Source organism: Periophthalmus magnuspinnatus, chromosome 5 (assembly GCF_009829125.3).
Source record: "Periophthalmus magnuspinnatus isolate fPerMag1 chromosome 5, fPerMag1.2.pri, whole genome shotgun sequence".
Taxonomy (NCBI): Eukaryota; Metazoa; Chordata; class Actinopteri; order Gobiiformes; family Gobiidae; genus Periophthalmus; species Periophthalmus magnuspinnatus.
The window spans coordinates 6068356-6091750 of NC_047130.1; the positions used below are offsets into that span (position 1 = coordinate 6068356).

A 23395-nucleotide genomic window follows, 5' to 3' on the forward strand; every position below is an offset into this window, starting at 1 on the left:
TTTGATCTCTACTAAAATTAATCATCACATTTTGCAAGTTAATGTTATTGAAAGTTATTATTACTTTATTGTATTGCGGATATTTAATGTAACGTTTTCGTTGTTTTGCTAATCCCTCACAAGCGGAACCCAATGCATTGCCAGGAGCAGCACGGCGGGATTTCGTTGTTGCACGCGGACCTGTGCAGCTGCTATTTGTGTCCGTCAAAGTCAACCATGGCAGGCTCAGAAATGTTTAATACTGCTCTTTTTACGATTAACAACTTTCTTCAGCAAGAACAGCACAGAGCAGCTCTAGCGGTTATAAAAGGCTTCAGAAATGGCGCTGTGTGAGTAAAACTTTGATTGTATTTTAGCTCATACATTCCATTTGAAAGTATTTGGTTTAGACGTCTAACCTGGGTGCAACTGAGCATGCAGAGAACTAGTAATATGTCATAAATGAATCCATACTTAATTTCGTGTGTGTGGAAATATTATTGTCTCTTTTAGATACGGAGCTAAAATCAGAGCACCACACGCTTTGGTTATGACATTTCTGTTCAGAAGTGGCAGGCAAGTGCATCCATTCATACCTCCTACACGTTTACTTCTGACCTTTCCCCTATTTTGTAATCGTTGTTTTATTTCATTGCAGTTTGAAGGACAAGCTCAAAGCCATTTTAAAGGCGACGTACACCCACTCCAGAAACTTGGCATATTTTGTGTTCACATACAAAGGGTTGAAAGCTCTGCAGGAGAAGGTGCAGGGCAAGACTCGACAGTCCCATGTGTTTCTTGCTGCCTGCGTCGGAGGGTGGCTGGTTTTTGGAGACAATAATAACATCAATAGTCAGGTACAACATCTGGCATTGTTCATTAGAATTAATCAGTGGTGGAGGAGGTACTCAATTTTGTTACTCAAGTTGAAGTACAGATACCAGAGCAAAAAAAAAAAAAAAAAACTCAAGCAAAATGTAGTTTGGTTTAGTGTTTATTTAAAGGGACAATGTACAGAGACATTAAGCTCATTAAAAACAGATGTTGCGTCTACAATCCCTGATATACAGAAATGAATTATACATTGCAGTTACATTCAGTAAGTAAAAGTATCACATGAAAAAATCTAAAGTAAAAATATTAAAGTAGCCATTTAAAAATGTACTAAAAGAGTAAAAAGCTAAAATATTTAATGCAGATCTAATAAAGCTTCAAATGTAGTGATTTTTGTGTATTTTTGTTTACTCAAATAATGAGCAGGTCGCAGACAATAAAAAAAAAAACAAAAAAAACTTTTCTTTTCAGTCCTCTTCAAAAGTAGAAAGTACAGATACCTGCTCTCAAATGTGGTGAAGTAAAAGAAAAAAGTACCAATTTTCTTAAAGTGCAGACACCTAAAATGTATACTTAAGTACAGTAGTTTACTACTTTTACTTTCACCACTGGCATTAATTTAATAATAATTAGAATAGATTGTCCACAACCTGAAGGCCAACAGTTCAATCCCAGCAATGTCGTTGTCCTTGGGCAAGACCCTTCCACAGTCTTGTTGCAGTTTCAGTGTGATTTGTAACTGTGGTCTGAGTCTTGCCTCTGTCAGAATAATGTACTTTGAGTATACTGAAACATGCTATATAAATCCAGGGTATACTATTATTCTTAATCTTATGCTGATATTGTGTTTGAGGGGGATAGGAACAGGGAATCAAAATGAGTGTTGTCAGCTCCTAGAAGGGCAGCAGTAAAGATTAGAAGATTACTTAAACTTTTATGAATGACAACCCCAGGTAATTATAGTTTACATACCATCATTTACTGGCTTTACTGATTATTATTATTTTTTTTATTTATTTTTTCTTTCTTGAATGCGCTGTAATGTTAAGCTTAAGAGTTCCATTTTATAATATTTATAGTTTGCAGAAACTATCCATGGGATAGGGATTAAAATATTGCTGTTATGATTGTCAATAATATCTATACACATATACCAATCAATATTATAAACAGGAAGCTGAATACCATGAAAAAGCATTTTTTACAACACCTTGGGAAGACATTACAGAAATTTCCAATAGAATCTTTTCACTCCTCTTCAGATCAACATGTACCTGCTGTCCCGTATCCTGTTCGCCTTGTCCCGTCTGGCCGTGGAGAAGGGAGTTATACCCCAGCCCAAACACGACCCCTTCCCCCTGTTTGCCACTCTGGTCTGGGGCATCGTCCTCTGGCTGTTTGAGTATTACCCACACACCCTCCAGCCTTCACTGCAGTCATCCATGAACTACCTCTACCACGACAGCAACACGTGGCACGACATCTCAGACTTTTTAGTTTTTAATAAACCCAGGACTAGTTCTTAGAAAAGTCAAAAGTTTTGTGTCACATGGACCAACTATCTACAGTGTTGGCTCTGAGCTTTCCTGCCTTTGCTATCATTTAATGTTGTGGTAACTCTTTTTATTATCATTGTAGCTAATTATTATTGGTTATTAAATTATTTTGCTATGTGCATTTGATTAGCTTTTTTCAACACAAGCCAAATGCACTTTGATACAATGTAATGTAATTTTCAATGCAATGTAAATAGTATTAATTTTGAATGAAAAATAAAATATTGATTTTCATTATCTTATGTTGAGCTCTTGAAAATAATTTGCACAGCATAGTTTAAAACAATGCAAGTGTTATGTTGACTAAAAATAAGCATGCTGTGTAAACATAATGAAATATATTTGCTTGGTTAATTAGTCATTAATTCATCTCTCGTTAACTGCCCCAATGGTCACAACAAACCCTAGCATCAAGACATGCTGTGTCATAATTATTGATCATTCATTTTGGCCAAACAAGTTAGCTCAGTTTTAACTTTTGTGCGTAATCTACATTTCTGGAGTCTAATCCCTGTTAAAAAGTACTTGCAGACAATGCAGACATGGGCAGTGCAGGGCAGAGTATCTGTCTGGAGATAACATGTGGTTTATGATTTGAGCTTCATGTGACTGAAAGGACAAAAAAATGTATGATTCACAAACTGATTTTTCCAAACAACAGACGACAAAAATTATATGAAGGAGCAAGGAGCAACACAAATGAAATCATGTCATACTTTCAACATAAAACTTTTGTCACACAGTGGGTAGGGTAGACAAAGCTTACTCAAGTAAGAATAGTAAAAGTATGACGTCTGAAAACTTTACTGAAGTAAATGTAAGTAAATGCTCACTCACCTCTTGAAAATTACATGATATTTTGTATCTCAAAAATCTCTTCAAAATCTTTTTTTTTTTTTTTTTAAACTACAGACCATCAGCATGAGCTATAAAATATTAGTGATTATTTTTCAGTCAAACCTGTTTATGCTTTCAAGGAGTGCGTGATTTTCCTGAGGGCTGTTACACATTAATTATTTTTAATTACAGTGTAGTTTTTTCTGCAAACGAAAAGGGAGGAATGCATTTAGATTTATGCAATTTTTTTCTTAGTTTCATTTGCTTTAGAAAGAGAAAAAAGACATTATTCATATATGAATAATCTTTATAAATTACAATATAGAAAGCATTACAATATATTATAGAGCACAATGCTATAGGGAATAGATAAAAAGGCGTCATGAACAGTTAAAAAATAAGCCTGCCAGTCCTGGTTTAGTCCTGGTTTAGTCCTGGTTTAGTCCTGGTTTAGTCCTGGTTTAGTCCTGGTTTAGTCCTGGTTTAGTCTTGGTTTAGTCTTGGTTTAGACCTGGTTTAGTCCTAGTTTAGTCCTGGTGTAGTTCTGGTTTAGCCCTGGATGCATCTGGAGCCTGCCTGTCCTGGTTTAGTCCTGGTTTAGTACTGGTTTAGTACTGGTTTAGTCCTGGATGCATTTGGAGCCTGCCTGTCCTGGTTTAGTCCTGGTTTAGTACTGGTTTAGTCCTGGTTTAGTCCTGGTTTCTTCCTGGTTTAGTCCTGGTTTAATCCTGGGTTAGTCCTGGTTTAGTCCCAGTCCAGTCCCGGTTTAGTCCCGGTTTAGTCCTGGCTTAGTCCTGAACACATCTGCAGCCTGCCCATCCATAGGATTGGATTTCTCTTCAACTGTGGTCTTTCTTAATGTTTCTCTTTTTCTTACCTAGAATTTTCAGGGTTTTTCTTTGCTGAGAAGGAGTGTTTAAGGACAGGGGACGTTCTGGGACAGTGATCCATTTGGCTGTCTGTTAATAACCAAAGTCTGTTTCACTGTTAGATTGTCTAACTTTCTGTTAAATGATCTTGTTCAGCCCTGAGAGGCAACTGCTGTTGTGATTTTAGAAAAATAAATTGAACTGAACTGAACATGTCAGAGAAGAAAGTGCAATAATAAAGTAGACATTCAAATTCAATGCAAATTCTTTAATAAAAAGTCATTTATGAATAATAAACAAAGATGATGTCCTCTGTGTGGTACCAGTCAATAGTTTAAAAAAAATCATTATTTTTATTAAATATTTTTTTGTTATTCTATTACCAGTAGAGAAATAAATCAATCCACACTGACCTTAAGTTTCACAGTGTGTACTAAATATTTTGTGTGTTTGGTACCAGAATGTAAACATACCTCCAGTAACCTATGCAAGCAGTCAACTCTAGAAATGTCCTAGATCACTGCCATTGGCTCAGTAACTCTAACTTTTTTTTGGTCATATAACCAGTTACCTTAAACAAGACACTATTGCAGATTACCTCATTTCTTTTACTTATGACTTTTATCCTCTATATTCACTGGTTAGAAATGCTAGACACTAGACTGTACATTCCTGTCATAATAAAACTATGAGTTGTGCTTCCCATTGATTTGCGTAACACAGCTATTTTCACTTATAGGCATGTCCCAACCAAAATGGGGTTGCCAGTTTCATACACCCACGCTATTTCGAGGTAAAAAGGAAAGGGTGTACCAACCCCAAGGCATGGCGTACCAATCCCAAGGCAACACAGGCTTGTATTTAGTAAACATGTTTATTTGTCTTTTATAGTTCAATGGGAAATTTCATATTAAAGTGATTGATTAACTTCTTCTAAAATCAACTTTATTGTACTTGGATGGATAATATTGAGTTTGGGCATGCCAGCAATCTGTTTCTTTCCAGGTGTAAAAATAAAATATAAAATATACAATTAAATATGATTATATACTTATATCCCCTAGGTTATTTCAAAGGTAGGTGGAGAAGCCAAGAATGTGTTTTTGGTGAAGATTTTATGACAGCGTGGCAAAAGATACAATATAAATCGTCCTGTCTTGCTCTGCCTTCACAAGTTATAAGTTGCTTTCTTCTTGTTGTTCTTGCATGATTTAACTGGAATTATGCAAATCCCTTGGTTTTGCAATACTTGTGTAAAACGCACTTTTACTCAATTTCTGTGTGAAAAGGATGTGAACAGCCCTAGTCTAAAGGGTGTGTTATCTTTTCAATTACTACCCTTTCCAGTGAATTTTAGTTGCATTTGAAATTGAATAGTATAAATATAAGATAATTGTGATTTGTATGTCCAGACTGTTTGCATCTCTGTGTTGATCAATGAATGTGAGTCTTAACTATTGCATAAGGACGGATGCATCTGTTTGTCTGCAGAAAGTTTTGTGAATACTGGGAAAGTAACAGCATCACTCCTGGTTTATTTTATTTTATTTTATTTTTTGCACAAGCCACTAAAAGGGCTGTATAATGCACACATGATTTGATTCACATTTAGTTTCCCATTTGAAGTAAAAAAATATATTAATAATACACTTTTAGCCTTATACTTACATAGAATTCTGACCTGTCCTCTAGCTCCATTTTAAAATATTCATGGGCTTCAATTTCCTGTTATGTGCACCATTTTGAGTTCTTTTACCCATTTAAAAAAAATAAATAAATAAAAAAAAAAAAAAAAAAAATATATATATATATATATATATATATATATATATATATATATATATATATATATATATATATATATATATATATATATATATATATATATATATATATATATATATATATATATTCTCTATGGCAACAGCCCTAATTTTTCATTGTTCAGGACCCATGGACTGGGATTCTAGTACGTTGTGATGTCACATGAGAACAACCTATTCTTGCATATTATACTTAATACCTATACATTTAAATCTTATGGAAATTCAAATTTCCTGACACAAAATTGACTTTTCTGATCATGTATGACTGAAATGTAGTCTCATATATTTCTCTTTCCTCCTTTTGAATACGTGCACATAGTTCCTTCTTGGTGTGCTCGGTACACATAAAATGCCAACGTCAACTAAACTGCTAATTTGAACAATCCAGACATCTCACAGTACCGGACTTGCCACTATATTCTCTGGCTGTAGTCCAGTTCACTTTATTTTTTTGTTGTTTTTTTTTTGCACATGCTATTGCAGGGCTGTATAGTGCACATGAGATTTGATTCACAATTATTCAGATTCAGATGACTTTATTAATCCCACCAGGGGTAATTAGTCTGAGCAGTAAAAATCAAATGTGACACCCAATTGCTATGGAAATCTTTACTTGCAGTGTTTTACCTTATTTGTACTTATAGACTAGATACTTTTATGCTTGTATTCTGATTCAAGACAACTTCTCATTTCATTTTATTCTTGTTATTTGCTTATAACATGATATTATAACCTACATAGCCTTACTCTTACTTTCTTAACTTAAAAGTGTCTGTGGGCTCATCAGCGGGCCCTTTTATTTTTATTGTTCACTCTCTGATAAAAGGGAACTGTGAAGCTCCAGGGCATGTGACACAACAAACAAAAACAAAATAAATACATAAACACCAATACCATCATTAACATCATCATCATCATGGGATTTTAATAGGAATTCTGATTTTAATTACAAGTCCCTAAATCAGATTTTTCATGAGATTCGCTTCAGCTTTGACATGGGAATTGTCAAAACCCAACACATAATCAATCTGCTGTCAATCGGATCATCCGTCCAGACATCAGCTATACCTATCCTTATATTGGCTAAAAACGATCTAGGTTGGATTTGAAATCTGATTTTCCTCTGTGCAGAGTTTATTCCCACTTATAATGAGAGTAGATCAGACAAAAACTACAGCCTTAGCTTCACAGAGAGCCCAGCCATCGATGGATTTGTAAAGGGTTAACATCTATTATGGATGCCAATAATGCGCGTTCAGGTTCAGAAAAGACATAACCAAAAACATGATCCACAAATGTTGAACCTTGTCATTACGTCTTTGGGATTGGCTCCACGGACCTGCCATTGTAATGTTATGGCTTGAAGTTCTTTTAACTGAAAACTGCCACTCCTTTGTGGTTGAATAATGGAACTGCTTTCTGAAGCTATATTGTATAAAGTATCGTTTATTTATACTGAGAAAGAACACATTCAACTCTCTGTCAGTTTTTTTTGTTTCACGTGAATAGGTACTTACAGAAATATTAACGGTAAACCGGGTCAACAAATCTGTAATCTAAACAGCAAATAACGCCATAGAATTCTTAATTTAAACTATAGGGATTCAATGCAATGTCACATGAGTGCAACCTATCCTTGCAAATTATACTCTGTTTGAAAATTTGATGCAAGTTTAACATTTTCAGCCACAAAATTAACTTATCTGATCATTTATGACTGGAAATGTACCTAAAAACATGCACACCGTTCCTTGTCTTGGTACATTAAGAACTAGAAAATAAATCAAGCTTCACTGGTTCACATCACAAGACAATTGGACAATGCACCCATGTCACCCAGACCTGTCACTGTACTGTCTGGCTTTAGTCCAATTGACTTTATTACAAGTGCTCTTTTCTTTTGAAGTGGCACCACACCCATCTATCACACGTAAAAATCCAAATGTACTCTTTCGATGGCACAGGCGAGTCTGATTATTCATGCCAAAACACTTCGCCTCTGACATACATGATTTGGAGGAGTGGCCTAACTTTGTACAGTTAAACAGTTTAAACATGACTCTTTTGTCTTGGTTTATCGTGGGCATGCTTTCAGAGGGTGGGGCATAAGGGTACACTATAAAACAACTGCATGGAGTCCAGAACAGAAGACAGAATCAGATTCAACAGACATGGAAGGTAAGGCTCGTCAATGAGAATGTTAGGTTAGATTTAGATTGCAATGTACTAACTTGTGTCTGTCTTTTGTAGAATTTAAATTATATGGTGTTGACCTGAAGCTAGCGGAGAACTTGTCCCGGCACAGGACAGATGGGTTCATCAGTTCCAAAGAGCTGGTGGTGCGGAGGGGAGCTGCGTTTAAGGTCGGCCTGGAGCTAAAAGGACGACCTTTCAACCCCAATACAGACATTCTCAAGATCAAAATCATGCTAGGTAATGGTGCTTTGGATTGTTGACAGAACTAGGCATGTTCTTTACAGTAGACTATCCATGGGTTTCAGCCAGCTGTTATATGCAACCTTTTGAGGACTTTTCATTATTCAAAAGACATAATAATTAGTTCTGAACTGTTAATCACTATGGCAACCACAAATTTTTCATCATTCTGAAACCCATCGAAATGATCAAGTCCAGCCTGTCATGCTGTCACACTGTTTGAAAAATTCGGCATTCTGCTAAGAAACAATAGATAGCAACATAAAACTGGTTTTATTCCCTTAAAATCTTGAATATATTTTATTTTTGCTTGATATATTTTTTTCCAAATAGAGCCAGATGTAGGCTACACATATAACTACACCACTGCGGGACAAAAATATCGTCCATGACAACTGTACAAGCAAAAAAGATATATGAATGAATATTTTAATGTTTATTTTATGTTTACTGTGCGTCTACAGTACTATAGAAATAAACTTTTAAAGAGGTTTTACACTTACTAACCCAACAGCAGGGATGATTTAATGACCTTATAACTCTTTTTTTTTTTTTTTTTTACACCAAACTCATTTCCCTCCAGGTCGCCTGTACACCATAATGCCAGTGAGCTACAGGCCAAAGCACTCGGACTCTCTGTGGACAGCCTTCATGGACCTGTCCTCCTTTAACCCTCAGCAGCCCTGTGTCTACATCAGCCCCCCAGCCTCTGCTCCAGTCGGACGCTACAAATTAGTAATATGTGCCTTCACTAAAGATGGACAGAGCGTCTGCACACTGGGCAAGTTAACCCTGCTCTGCAACCCCTGGTGCAAAGGTCAGTGGACACAGCCTGTGGTTTTGTCTTTACTTACTTGCATTTTACTTGGGTTTAGTTGGGGATGGTGCAAAATCTGGTTTATCTAGTTTATATTCTTGCACAATGCTAATTTTAATTTTTTAATACTTAATTTACAATGTAATAAATAAGTTTACTCTTAAAAGCTATGTAATTATGCTGGAGGATATTTGCTTTATATATCCTGAACATGACTAATGAGAATAACATAAATTGGCAAATTAGCGTGTTTTCACTAATAGTTATTAATGCTATTCAGTATTAACCCTGGATCTCTATGTATGTTGCAGAGGACTCAGTGTACATCCCATTTGAGGACCAGAGAGAGGAGTATGTCCTGAACGACTCTGGCCTGCTCTTTACAGGAACAGCCACTAACCTGGTGCCACGGCCGTGGTCTTTTGATCAGGTAGGACAAATAATTTTATCATACTGTAGATGCATTGTAATCTATTCTAATCTATATGCTTGATGTAGAAATCCAGCCAATCTTACATTATTTGCTTAACCTGGAGTGGAGGGTTCGCCATCAACTTGTCTCCATGGAAATGTTAGTGTTTTGCCTGAAATCCTTCATAATATGGCATTAAACTTATGCATAACTTTTACATATAGAGGCGACAAAGTGGGCGGCCGTATCAGAAAAGTTACACAGTGCACCATTAAATTATAGACATTTTGCTTGCACTAAATGTATTTATTTATTTTTATGTTTATCTATTATTTAGCTGGATTTGACTAAATTAACAAACAATACACCAATGCATTTATTTTCAAAAAAGGTACATTTTTATTATTATTTATACACTTGCTTTGCAAGTAAATTACAAGACACTGATTCACACTGATTTAGTTCTGCACATTACTACAATACTTTATAAAAAGAAAAAAGCACATACATCCACTGTCAACAAACCATATTTTTCTTTTGTCTTCACAGTTTGAGTCTGGGGTCTTGGAGGCCTGTCTGAACCTTCTGGAGGTGAGCCCCCAGCACCAGCTTAACCGAAGAACTGACTACCTGAACCGCAATGACCCGGTTTACCTCAGCCGCGTGGTGTCTGCTATGGTGAGAGCAATAATAAACCCAAACATGAAACATAACCAGTCACAACACAACCCTCAAATATGCAAATGACAAGTATAAAGTCAAAGTACGTCATTGGAGCTGTATTAAAAGCGGTGGTTCACTGTTCCAGCTTGCTCAACTTGTGTCATCTGCCAAGAACTATAAACATTATGTGAACTGGCTATACCCTGTAATTATTTCAAAGAAGGAGATTTACTGGTGGTGTAAAAGATGTGAGCAAACATGGAAAGGATGGATGCAAGTAACAGCATATAATCAAAAGTGGAGTGTTGAAAATGATGCTTAAAATTATAACTAATGGCAAAATACACTGTAAAACACTTTAAATTGTGTGAACTAGATTGTGGGAATAGTTTAAAGGTCCTGCAGATATCTTTCATGATGTTTCTTTTTTCAGTTTCATGAAATAAAGATATGAAAATTGCACTTTTTAAGTCAACCATAAAAGTTAAAAATCTTACTTGAGGCAGATATAATTGAAACCAAGGGTCCAAAATTATTGACCAAAAACAGCTAAACTTTTCAGCGTTTCTCAAATAACAAAACTCAACATGTTTTGTTCAGTTTTTGCAGCATATAATAAAACCTGTACTGACATAACCTATAGTGAATAGGGGTATGAGGGGCTGGAGAAAAAAGTCCATACAAATCAGTGAGGAAACATGTTCTTTTTGCTGTTGCAGTTACAGTACTTGCATTAATTTTTGCATTGCAGATAAACTCTGAGGACGACCGAGGGGTGGTCAAAGGAAACTGGACAGGGGACTTCAAAGACGGCCTAAACCCGTCTCTGTGGACCGGCAGTGGGGACATCCTGAGGCAGTGGGCCCAGTCTGGCTTCAGTCCAGTCAAGTACGGCCAGTGCTGGGTGTTTGCAGCCGTCATGTGCACAGGTAAAAACAACAATCTACCATTAAAGTGTCTAAAGTGTCCACAATGCTTTCTGAACAAGACTGAGTGATTTAGACACTATTTATCCACAAGCGAAATTGTGGGATAGGGTAGCTCACACAAAATATAATAACAGAGCAAAAATATAAAGTTTAAAAGTGTGAGTACTGCATAATATTGATTAAAGAGAAACATTAAAACAACAAAATACAATGCAGTTACTTAATAAGAATAGAGAAGTGTGGTTTAGGTTGATTCCTATCAGCTTGTAATAGTACTTGACACTTGAATTGTGTTTTAGGACATTTTGCTATTTTCTTATTTAAAATTATAGTTTTAGTATGAATATTCATTGCTGTACAGCATGTTATACCTGTATAAGTATACTACAAATGAATTGCGGTAAAAGTATTCGCTGCAGTAGTCCTATTGTTGTTGGGTTTTTTTTACAGACAGTGCTAACTATTACTTTCAACACTTTAGTCCACTTACACTCTACTTAGTAATTTCTATTGTCCATACAAAAACAACATTTGAGCTTAAAGTTGTGTCAGAAGTACTCTTTTGTGTTGCTTTGTCAATAGATGTTTTGCCTGATTTTGTAACCAGTAGCATTAAAACATATAAAATAGGCAGCTGATTTATCTTCACGCTCTATGAAAAATCAGTTATGTACAGACGTTATCACTATCCAGTTCTGACATGAATCATAAGAGTACACAATGATTAACTTTTCCATGAGGCAACCCCTTTCCATTATTGTCATATTTATCATTCCATTCATTGCGTCACAGTGATGAGGGTGCTCGGTGTTCCCTGTCGTGTCGTCACCAACTACAACTCGGCTCACGACACCAACAGCAACTTGGTGATAGAAGAGTACTACACCAAAACTGGACAGAAGCTCCCTGGCAGCAAAGACAGCATATGGTGAGTAAGCAGGGGGCTGGAATAACTATTGATATAACTGGGTGCAAAACGGGGAGAAAGTGAAAAGTTTGTAAAGTAAAGTGAAATATGAGTAACTCGTGAAACATAGATCTAGCTGTTTTGTCTCTTGAGCAATTATGATAATGTATGGTAACACCTAGCTATGTGAAAGCATGAACAAATACTTATTTCATGAACTTAAAGTAGTTGATTCAGACTTACAGAAAAAAAACAAAAAACCCCAAAACTAAGTATATTATAATTCTGTGTATCTTGAGCTCATAATTCTAACCATGTGTTGACTTTTCTCCTCTACAGGAACTTCCATGTGTGGGTGGAGTGCTGGATGTCCCGTCCTGACCTGGGATCAGCCATGGACGGGTGGCAAGTTTTGGACCCCACCCCTCAGGAGAGAAGCGGAGGTTAGTCACTCATCTATCTTAAAGGTGCACTATGTAACTGAAACCTGTTTGTCTCCATGGCGAAGTTGATGTTTTGACTAAAATATTCCACAGAATCCATGAGTTGCCACAGTGCTTAACAATTTAAAATAAAATGTTATATCTTTTGAATCAGGAAAAAGGTTTTAAAATATTGCATATAACAGGAAGCTGAAACTCTTGCTTTTATTCGATTACATTTGCTCAAAAATACCTTGATAAACTTGAATTCTTACTGTGAATTAGTGGCCATTTCATAGATCGGACCTGTACCTTGGCCTGTACCTTGTAGCTGTAGCAAAATCTGGTACAAATCATCTTTTCTTTTGTAAGATTATTGAATTTGTACATGGTTCCTGACAAATAAAGAATAAAGAAAGAAAGAAAGTCTGTTGGCATGTAGATTGATATGTTTAATGCCATACTGCTGAACATGGCAGTCAAAGCAATAACATCTCCATGAAGACAAGCAAGTGACAAACCCCACTAGAAAAGCTACGTATTACCACATAAAACGCCCTTTATCTTTGAAATTACAAACTATTCCATTTCTGTCTAATCATCAGGTGTATTCTGCTGTGGCCCCGCCCCCGTGAAAGCCGTCCGAGATCGGCGTATAGGCCTGATTTATGATGTCCCGTTCGTGTACGCTGAAGTGAACGCAGATGTCCATACCATTATTGTGAGCCAGGGCCAGGTGGTCAGAGTGAATAAAGACACAGAGAAAGTGGGAGCCCTGATCTGCACCAAAGCTGTGGGATTCCCCAGAGTCCAGAACATCACGGGGGACTACAAGGTGGTCAGAAGTATGTACACGTTTATGTTATTAGTAATTGTTTTGATTTGTATCAGCGCTACTTTTGCTTATATGTTGTATCTTTATGCGCTTTAGGTCCAACGTCTACTCTGTCATCAAGAAGTTCAAGAATCTCTGATGACTCTACATTGAGGAGAGGTAACAATAACACATTCAGTTATTCTGCTCTTGTTTTCTGTACTGTTTTATATTACCAATAGTATTATTTTTGTGGAAGTACAACGTTTTTCTGCGTTATCTGTCCCCATTTGTCAATTTAAGATTTATAACATGTATTGTGGCTCTGAGGTACATTATTTCAAATCATATTGAGTAATGAATGGTATATAGTAATGGTAAAACAGAGATTAAATAGCATCTAGAATATTTTGACAGAATAGTTTGAACATCCCACTACTTGGAACATCATACTGCTACTGCTTGATTTGTAAACAAAACATTACAATATCACAAATGTTGTATTGTAATTTGTAACACTAAATTTTGTCTTGTTCTTCCAGCATCAACTGCACCAACAGGAATCTTGGTCTTCTTGAATTTAGACAAACCTGCAGTTTCTGGAGAGCCCATCCGCTTCACCATAAAGATCATCAACAAACAGAACAAGGTCAAACGCCTAAAAATGCACCTCAACGCCCAGGCTAAGGAGTACAACCACACCCCCTCGGACACCTTCTGGGAGTCCCACGGGGTCCTTCAGATGGGCCCTGCAGAAGGTAAAGACCTGAGCATCAAGCGGTGGACAACTTAGGCAGTATTAGAAAATGTCATTGTGTTCTATATCGAATTTTGATATTGTTTAGACATGCAGCACAGTGTTGGGCTGTGGTACTTTTTGAATTTATATAGGGCTGTGTTCTAAAATATATTACATTTTAGGTACTTAATATCAATATACAGTCCCCAAATATAGAAAAAAGTTGTTTTTTGGGGTTTCATGTTCAAAAGGTATGGCAAATGTATATTATATAAGGGTACAAAAGTATAAAATAGCATATTTCCATATCCTTTCTTACTTCTTTAGTTGTTGTATTGACAGATATTACAGACTTTTATACATTTCTCCACTTGTCTCTCCACAGTTAAAACAGTTCAACAGCAGATCCTCCCAACGCAGTATGAAGATGTGGTAGGAGACGACCTCATAAACCTGGCTGTTGTTTTGGAGGATATGAGCTCTCAGGAGCAGGCTCTGGCTACCGAGGAGTTCAACATCGCCAGCCCACAACTTATTATCAAGGTATTTATTAAAAGCTAGACTTCTTCGGTTCATTTGTATGTAATTTGCTTTCAGACAGAGTAGCCACACACTTATAAATATACACATATGCAGTTACTTATGATTTGGTCAAATATATTCCAAATAAATATTCTCTTTATTGACAGCCCTATCCCCCAAAATTCTGTAAGTTTAAAATTGAAATTGATCTTTTGGCTGTGTCGACTACTCAGTCAGTAGCTGCACATATACATTTATTAATTTAAATTTCAGTTAGCTGTAGCTACAAGACACAAATACCCACTTTTGTAAACACAGAAGGCATATGATTTTGAAGTGAATGTGTAATGATAGGGCGCCCTCTACAGGTTGTCCCTTTGAAGTGCATAGACCAGGGACTTGTATATAGTTCATGATGTTAGTGTCAGCTTTAATGTATGCATGAGCTCAAAGAGGATTTATTTTAGCTAAAAAACAAGTAATTATTCCCCAAACATTTACCCTAATACTTACTTTCTTATATGTATTTTTTAATCTATCTCTATGGTAATCAATAACCTTGTCTTTCCTCTTCTAGATTGCAAATGAAAACTCGGTGATGGTGCACAGAGAGCAGATGGCCACAGTGACTTTCACAAACCCATTCTCTCATCCTGTCAGCGGCATCCTGGTCGTGGTTGGGGCAGGGCTCATCCAGGACAAAGTCACTTTCAGGTCAGTGCCAAAAATCAGTTCAATCAAATGCCATCGAGCACATAGTGCAAATAACTCATGCATTCTTACCAAACATGAGGTGTATTTAGCCAAGGAGTGCCAGACAGTAGACTTCCAGTGCTGAAGAATGCAGACAGTTCACATATTTGACATATTTGATAATGCACGTTTATTGGACATTGTGAGCTGAAAAGACGCAGCTATCTTTGATTTTATTTTTGGATAATTATTGATATTGGTTATTATATGGCATTATCACATGATCCAAATTAGGAAATTATTGTAAACATGTAAAATTGTACTGTACAGTGCATACACAAACTCTGCAAATAATAATAGTAATTTTTTATCATGTGGTCTTGTAATAGCTCTGATAAAGATCAAAGTAATTCTAAAACTGTTCAGGAATGGTTGATATTGATATGTGATATTTCGATACTAGTTTTAATCATATAGCATCTGTTTTCAATACTTTTGAGGCCTACCTACATATAAATCAGAGTATATTAAAACTTCATTGTATAAAACCCTAACTTACAAATACCTTGTCTAAAACTATTTTTCATTTTCCTCATAGGATGCCTCCTTTGAAAGCTGGTGGAAAAGTACAACAGGCCATTTCCTTTATTCCCCGGATGGTTGGATCCAAGATGTTGCATGCCAACCTGATGCTTACAGATGTTAGAAGCACCGTCAGAGGATTCAAAATGGTGTCTGTTAAAAGCGGCTAATCTGAGTTATTTGTTTACTGTATATGCAAGTATTTTTCATTTGTATGCCTTTATTAAGTATATAGCTTCTTATTCATAACACTACTTTTCACCTTAAGTAATGTGAATATATTTATTTACGTATATTTATTTGTGTAATTAATTGTGCGTGTGTATCGATGTACAAGATGCAGCTACCTGAAATCCAATACTTGAATCCGCTTTTTGAGCTCTGTGCTTTGACAAATAAAACAGTATTACTAATTGCACTGTATCTATGTTTAACTCTATCCATTTTTGTTGTTGCTGAAACTTGTATCCAGGAGGGGGCGCTGTTAAATCAAAAAGTATAATTACAGCAACAGTAACACTTTGTCTTGAGTACCCCCTATCTAGTGTAATGACACATTTTTAAGGTATAAACCTGTTTACCAAAATATTGTCAATATTACTATTTAAGTCCTTGTTTTAATTATATTTATGTAAGAGTTAATGTTTGTTTCTTATAAAAATAGGATGTAAATTGAGCTATAAAGTAGGGCTGTAGACGACTAAAGAAATTCTTGACCAACTAAAGCCATGTTCTGTTGATCTGTTGATCTAGTGGACTGTAATGGGGGTGTGGCAAAAACTCCTTAAACTTTTCAGTGTTTATGATCCAACCATGTATTAGTTCCAACTGCGCTCAAAATGCTTCAAACTCGAGATTCATAACCTTTGAGTGTTCTACATATAAATCCTTATAATCAAAATAAAATAATTAGTTGACTACTACAAATTGTGGGCGACTTACACACCATGAACCGACTAAAAGACAAAAGGACTACAACCCTACTTTATACTAATACTTTTCAATTTTACCTTCTTTTTAAATTAGAGATCATTCCAAGTACCCTCTAGTTAGTGCTCATATACTCCTCGTTGGGAAACACTGATTTTGACAACACACAAATGACACGCTATGTTCCCCACAATGCACTTAATTTATTCGTATTAATCTAAAAATAAATCAACAATAAAGCATTATATACATATCATTACTAATCTGACTGAAGTGGACTCAGCACATGCACTCTCATACCAGTCTATTTTACAAAACAAGAGATTAGGAAAATGACAGGCGACAATTAAAGTAAAGAAAATCAAAACAAAACGACATACAACCCACGTATTCCAGCCCCAGCCAATACACAGCATTTTGGAGACATATTACAAGAGCATGTTTTGGGTCCTTAGGAAATGCTGCAAACTCAACAATAAATAGGTCATATTATTATAAAACTATTTTTATAGCCTCTAACTATAGGGACTTAATAGTGGCTATGTCTATCATGACGTTTTTGTTAATTTTGTTAATGTTTTAAATGGTCAACGCAATTATAATCAATCAAATCACAGTTATCATGTAGAGTTGGTTTTCAAGATTTTCTTTTTGGCCTAGGATAATTCATGTAATTTTATCAAATGATATTTTAACTCCTGCTCAAAACGGGTGTTGTTCAGTGCATCAATATGTTATGTACAAAAAAAAAAGAAAAATAGTACAAGAAAAACCCTGACAAATATAATTACAATTTTAAGTTCGGTATTGAAGCTCTGGTCCCTTGTAGTTTTGGTCCAACTTTTGTGCTTCGATTTTCAGATGAACATTGTTGGTTGCATTTATATCCCAAATTCATCCACTCAGGGTCCCTTTGATTGGGTCAAGTCTTGTAACTGAAGTAAGTCTGTAGTGGCAACTTCCCATCCACTAGCTGCGTACAGAAGCTGAAATTGAAGAACGTGTGATACTGTGGCGCCCTCTAGAGGTAGTCCAACTCTAGTGCATGACTCAGTGCTTCCAGATCAGCCCGACAAGAAACTCTCCAGAAAGGCATGTTTTTCTGAAAAAGATAACAAGAAATGTTCAGAAGACTATTATTAGAAAATGAATCTACTAATAACAGAGCAATTACCTACAACAATAAGCACAAAACATAAAGTGCAGATTTGACTTTGCCCAATATCAGAATAAGAATAAATTTTTAATTGAATGCTGATCAAAACAACATAGTAATAAATGAATAATAAATTATTTATTTTAGTTTTTTAACACAACACCGTTAGAACACAACAGAACATCCTGTAGCGAGATCAAATCATAAAAATGCCCAAAAATCTGGTATTTCAGAAGAATACAACAAATTTAAATCTTATAGACCAACATGTTTCACTCAAGTAGTCTATAAGTAAAATATGTTGTGATAAAACTACACTTAAAAAGTACAATTTATTCAACAATTACACAAGCTTCTTTGTGACAATGCTGTTCTACACAAGTCTTTTTCATATTGTCATAAATTATGCTATTTTGCTCATCTCATTCAAATCAATGCACAGAACCATTTTGGAAAGTAAAAAACACATTGCGAGGAACAAAGCACAGATGTGAAATGTGTCTCCACACATAATAGCACATAAAATACGATATAGCGTGTGCTGATAATACGATTCCAGTGCAAAGCTCCACAGCCTTTTGCACCAAAGCACATCCAAAGGATTGTACGAGGTTAACTGATTGGTCGTGGTCAATTCTCCAGCTGTCATAAACACAAGATTGAGATGTACCTTTTTGGCCACGGTTTCCTCCTCCGCTCCGTCTCCAATGACAACGTACACTGCCCTCCGCCCAAACCGCTGGGAGATACGCTCGAAACAACTCTCTTTACCTACAAAAATAAAATATAAAGCATGCTATTGAACATTATGAATAAGTGTATTATAATTTTACAATAATTAAGGCAAAACGATTGTACAATTGGTTATAAGATTTACAAAAATAAAACTTTTTTCACCTAGTACTTTGATATGATATAATTACCTGTTTTAGTGGCACTATATATATTCTCAATGGGAAATGCGGAGCCCAAGCCGTACAGTAAGACTTTTGACAGGGCTGGGATGAGTTGTGTGGTGGTCACCAAAACATTGACACAGTTCGGCCTGAAACAAAACACAAAAAACATATTAAGATAAATGACTTTATAAGGAAGAGAATGACATGAATGGTACCTTTAAAGTTAAAATGTCACATTCTAAACTGATTTTTTCGCAGTCAAGCAATATATATTTTAAACAATGTGCTCCTAGCTGAGCACATTGTTTAAAATATAAAATCTATTTTGGTTAGAAAATACTCACAACTATATCTTTTATTTTAGCAGCTTGACTGTTTACAAAAGAAACAGTATAGGTTGAAAAAATATTTAGATGGAAAATGAGTTTGTTACCACCACAAGGACTGCAACAATGAATATGAATAACTGTGACTAATTGTCAACTAGATGACTACCGGTATTATAATAAGTAATAAGTAATAATTAATAATAAAATCATATTACTAATGCTATACAAAATCAATAGCACATGCTAAACCTTATAAAATAAAGACAGCAATGTAAATAAGAAAAATAATATAAATTTCAATGAATAATACACTTTACTGGTTACATTATACAATAGAAATAACAGTTTGACTAGTCCACTGATCAGTACAGCAAAACTGCAGCCCTTACATGTATGCAGCCTATAGTAAATGTCATAATAAATTGTGGTTGTAATGTTGGTCTTGGCACTCATTTAGAAGACCTTCAGAAACAAACAGTATCCTGTACATTTTATAGACACTTTCCAATGCTAAAAATAGTTACCTGGAGTTGATAAGAGCCAGAGCTTTAAGTGCTTGAGTGAGCCACAGGTCGGTGAGCACCTCCATCTCTCTCCTCAGCTGGAGCCACTCCTCCCTCTTTGGACTGCCCAGTAAACCTGCCAACCACGCAGGCCAAAACTCAATAGGAGAAAACAATACGGCCCTAAAATTTAACATATTTACTACAAAATGTGACTGTGACAGCTGTTTAAGACATAGAGCAACATCTGTATTTGTGCTCATATCTGTTTTATATATTGGAGCTAAGTTCAATTTCACATCAAGTTTAAATTTAAAGGGAAAAACAAAAACCTGGGGCGCTGTGACACTGAAAATGGGTTTTTGTCTAGACTTTGATTTCAGCAAAGCATAATTTTTCAGTTTAGGGACCACATAATAATGGTTCAATAATACTAAAAGGAATAAGAAGTGTTTAATTACATTTCCATAAGAATTTTAAAAGGATATATGAATGTTTTTTTTTGTCTAGAGCCATATTTTACTTGTTAATAAGTATTCAGTGTTGAACTACTTTTTTACACTTGAAGTAGTGTTCATTATCATTAAGTACTAACAAACAGCTGAATAATCACTAACCAGCATGCCAATTACAATCAATTAATACATGGCCCTTAAACTTAACACACAAACCCTGCATTTTTAGGCTGAGTTCTTCTCTCAAACAGAAAACATTCAGTTCCACCTTGTGATGTCATGTGGTACACAGGAAGTGCTCCACAGTGTTTTTATACTGCACCCATACGCCTTCACTAGAATCACTTGGCAACTTTCAGCCCTGGAATTGCCAATCTCTACTAAACAAAGGTTAAAAGGTCGCTAATAACTTGAAAAATACTGCTTCATAACATCACAGGGTGGAACAAAGCATTTTGAACTTTGAGTAACCTTGTATTATTAGTTTGTTTGCATCTCCAAACATGTGTAAATGAAACAAAACACAACTCTGGACATGTTTTTGAGGAGGTAACAACATTATAACATGGCCTAAAGCTCACATGAGTCAGTTTTGTGTAATATAGGACCTTTAAGTGTTGCCTCATTTTGTTCAAGAAAGAAACTTAATCCACTTTGCCTCTCATTTTATGTTGTTTTAATGTTGTTGAATCATATTTTAATTAGGCTAACTAATTAAGTGTGGAGCACTATGTACAGCAGAGGTTAAAAGTGCAGACATAAAACAAAGTGCGTATCTACAAACAAACATATACAAATACAAGGGCTGATCTTACCTCCGACATTATTCTTGTATGTGTTGTAGATCTCCTTGACCCGGCGGTACCTAAAGGCCAGTTTCCTCATCCAGTCCACTCCCCCATGGACCCCCGACCCCAGGCAAAGAGAGCCAGCCCCCGCGGGGGTCTGGAAGCCATCCGAACCAAAGTTATAAGTGCTACAAGAATGAAGGAAAAACATATAGGTAAGTTCTATTATAATGTTTTAACTTATATCATTGTATATCAATTTGTATAATTCTTTAAATAAATTCTACTTCTATGAGTATTTTTCCAGCATCATATTTTCACTACTATTCGAGAAACATTTTTATTAAAGTTACAGCACTCTTTGAATTTTGAATAAATCTTGTGGTTACATTAACATTTTGTGTTTTTTGTGAATTGTCAGATGTTATATCAATGCTGACAGTTGCTCTTACAATTACTTTTACTTGAGTAATTTCTTGAACCACTCTTCTACTTCTACTTGAGTAATATTGTTTTGAAGTAATGTAAAGTTCTCTTACTGGAATGAAATTTTTGGCTACTCTACTGAATTTATTTTGTAACATATATTTCAGGAAATACATAGTTTCAACATGATTTCAATTCAGTTTTTTGTTATCATGAAATGGTAAACACATCTAGGAAAATTACTAGACTAAACTCTGAAATACCCCAAAAAAACCCTACTGATATAGTATATTCTATAGGATCTAATCTACTTTAAATCGAGCTAACCGTTTGTAATATCTGTGGGCATAAGTCAAGTCAAGACGATATTTGAAAATGATTGGTGCCACCACAAACATGTCAAGGAGTAATAAAATTCATATTCTGAGAAGCTGTGAATCATGACTTGCCAATAAATCATAATGTGGTAGTCTGCATGAATAAAAAAACATATGACTATTGAAAAGGGCAAACCTATAATAACTCAACCAAATAAATACAACATAAAACATTACGTCTGGTTTCTATCCCTTAAAAATAGTTGGAAATGCTTGGTTACATTTGTGCCGTAAACCGTCTGGACTGTGGGAGAGTGATAAAGAGACGTTTTGATGCGAATTGAGAGGGGTGGCTAATCCTGGGACATACTATCCGCTTGTGGAAGTACAATAAAAGTACATACATGCATGAACAGAACCGCACAAGTTAAACCACTGAGCATCTCATCTCTCCCTTTTCCTTTACAACACCAAAAGGTCATGTCTGGTTCACGAGACACAGGAGAAGTGGCTTTAAAAAAAACTTTGAAAAGAAAATTACCTTAGGTCTTGTCCATTGTCGTCTGAAGCCACGTCATCGATGTGGACTTGGTCGCATTCCTGGATATAATAAAGACAAATCAATCGGATTTATCAAGAGATCTATTTCAGAATGTCCAGACTAGTTTACTAAAAAAGGAGCTGAGAGAGGTATGCAGTAGGATAGGAATTAAAACTGTAAATAAAGATGAGGAAAGCGGAAGACCCAAATTTGGAAGCCAATGTGTAGCTAAATGACTGTATTGTGTGGCGAAAGTGTGCAAATTTTAAGACTATTCAAGACACATAGAAATTTTATCAAAAGGCAAAAATGGTTCCTAATAATAAAGAACGAGGAAGTTAGGTGTTAGGAAAATAGGCTATGTAAAGGTGCCATTAGATTCTTGTATTATGTGGATGAACTATGCATTTTTATGTTAGAAACAATATTTTCCGAGGGCAACTAAATGTCTGTGCCCACTTCATGATATTGAGGGAACATTTTTGACAATTCATGTTTCACAAACTGGAGAAAATGCATAAATATAACATCTGGATAGAGGCAGAGCCAAGCATTTTTAGTTGTAGGAGCTATGGGAGGGTTAAGTTCTTCAATGTGGGGGCTCATTTAACATGTTAATATAGTCATACCATGTCTGCTTCTCTGTTTTGTCTCTCTTCTACGTTTTTACATCATGAATAATCTCAGTTATTGATAAACCAAATAATCTTGTCATCACTAGTACTAAAAGCTCTTATTATATTATCTATATCACGTTTAATAACTGCTTCATCTCTCTCTTAAGCCTTGTACCACATACTGTTTTTAGTAGTTCACATTTCAGTGTTCTCACAAATGTTAATCTCCTTATGAAAATTAACTGCAAATCTAATCAGAAAACCTCAGATTATATTATTGTCATACATTGCTCAATCAGTTTAGTAACATATCACACTCAACATACATTTAGCTAACTATTAAATAACACCGCAACCAACAAATTCACAATGTGCCCTCAGTTCAAATTCTTCGCTCTACACCAGCCAAGACCTGCTAATTATTTTGTGTAGCTGTCATGGCGGTTTTGTTTCCTTTCAATATTGATAATACTTCACACACAATACAGTACTTTGTCACTGCTGTCATGCGGTCACCCAGACAGACAAACTTGGTGATCGAGTTTCTTCAGACAGAGACACTGCTTCACCCCCTCTCTGTGCTGAGAGTACATTTTT

General features: G+C 35.6%; 3 protein-coding genes across 7 annotated transcripts in view; 2 read left to right on the plus strand and 1 right to left on the minus strand.

Moving 5' to 3' along the window:
- Nucleotides 1-16254, plus strand: part of tgm5l (transglutaminase 5, like) — a 39908-nt gene extending 23654 nt beyond the window's left edge. The window contains exons 1-14 of one of the 2 annotated variants that reach the window (XM_033966368.2): nt 8034-8079; nt 8152-8334; nt 8921-9154; nt 9466-9584; nt 10116-10244; nt 10981-11158; nt 11951-12086; nt 12405-12508; nt 13093-13332; nt 13419-13481; nt 13844-14059; nt 14426-14583; nt 15140-15276; nt 15854-16254. In XM_033966368.2, coding sequence (XP_033822259.1) covers nt 8073-8079; nt 8152-8334; nt 8921-9154; nt 9466-9584; nt 10116-10244; nt 10981-11158; nt 11951-12086; nt 12405-12508; nt 13093-13332; nt 13419-13481; nt 13844-14059; nt 14426-14583; nt 15140-15276; nt 15854-16007 — 2058 coding nt within the window. In that variant the 5' untranslated portion in view covers nt 8034-8072 and the 3' untranslated portion in view covers nt 16008-16254. Of the gene's footprint in view, nt 1-8033; nt 8080-8151; nt 8335-8920; nt 9155-9465; nt 9585-10115; nt 10245-10980; nt 11159-11950; nt 12087-12404; nt 12509-13092; nt 13333-13418; nt 13482-13843; nt 14060-14425; nt 14584-15139; nt 15277-15853 lie in introns of those variants that run through there. The other variant, XM_055221613.1, reaches the window with a different exon arrangement.
- On the plus strand, nt 188-2610 carry pxmp4 (peroxisomal membrane protein 4). The gene is made up of 4 exons (XM_033966604.2): nt 188-329; nt 493-555; nt 638-836; nt 2076-2610. Exons 1-4 carry the CDS (start codon nt 217-219, stop codon nt 2337-2339), a joined length of 639 nt encoding a protein of 212 aa, XP_033822495.1. The 5' UTR covers nt 188-216; the 3' UTR covers nt 2340-2610.
- A 703-nt stretch (nt 16255-16957) lies between the features above and the next one.
- The window catches only part of eya2 (EYA transcriptional coactivator and phosphatase 2), a 34634-nt gene continuing 28196 nt past the window's right edge, over nt 16958-23395 (minus strand). For all 4 annotated transcript variants that reach the window (XM_055221934.1, XM_055221936.1, XM_033966603.2 and 1 more), the window contains exons 11-16: nt 22182-22240; nt 20925-21085; nt 19676-19790; nt 18847-18968; nt 18594-18694; nt 16958-17869 (exon numbers count right to left, since the gene is read on the minus strand). In XM_055221934.1, coding sequence (XP_055077909.1) covers nt 17789-17869; nt 18594-18694; nt 18847-18968; nt 19676-19790; nt 20925-21085; nt 22182-22240 — 639 coding nt within the window. In that variant the 3' untranslated portion in view covers nt 16958-17788. The remainder of the gene's footprint in view (nt 17870-18593; nt 18695-18846; nt 18969-19675; nt 19791-20924; nt 21086-22181; nt 22241-23395) is intronic.

What these genes read in the sequence shown, in the direction of transcription:
- pxmp4 (XM_033966604.2), top strand. Translation starts at nt 217, where the DNA reads ATGGCAGGCTCAGAAATGTTTAATACTGCTCTTTTTACGATTAACAAC. An exon ending in GGCTTCAGAAATGGCGCTGT is followed by an intron (nt 330 to 492) that starts GTGAGTAAAACT and finishes TGTCTCTTTTAG; the next exon opens with ATACGGAGCTAAAATCAGAG. An exon ending in TTTCTGTTCAGAAGTGGCAG is followed by an intron (nt 556 to 637) that starts GCAAGTGCATCC and finishes ATTTCATTGCAG; the next exon opens with TTTGAAGGACAAGCTCAAAG.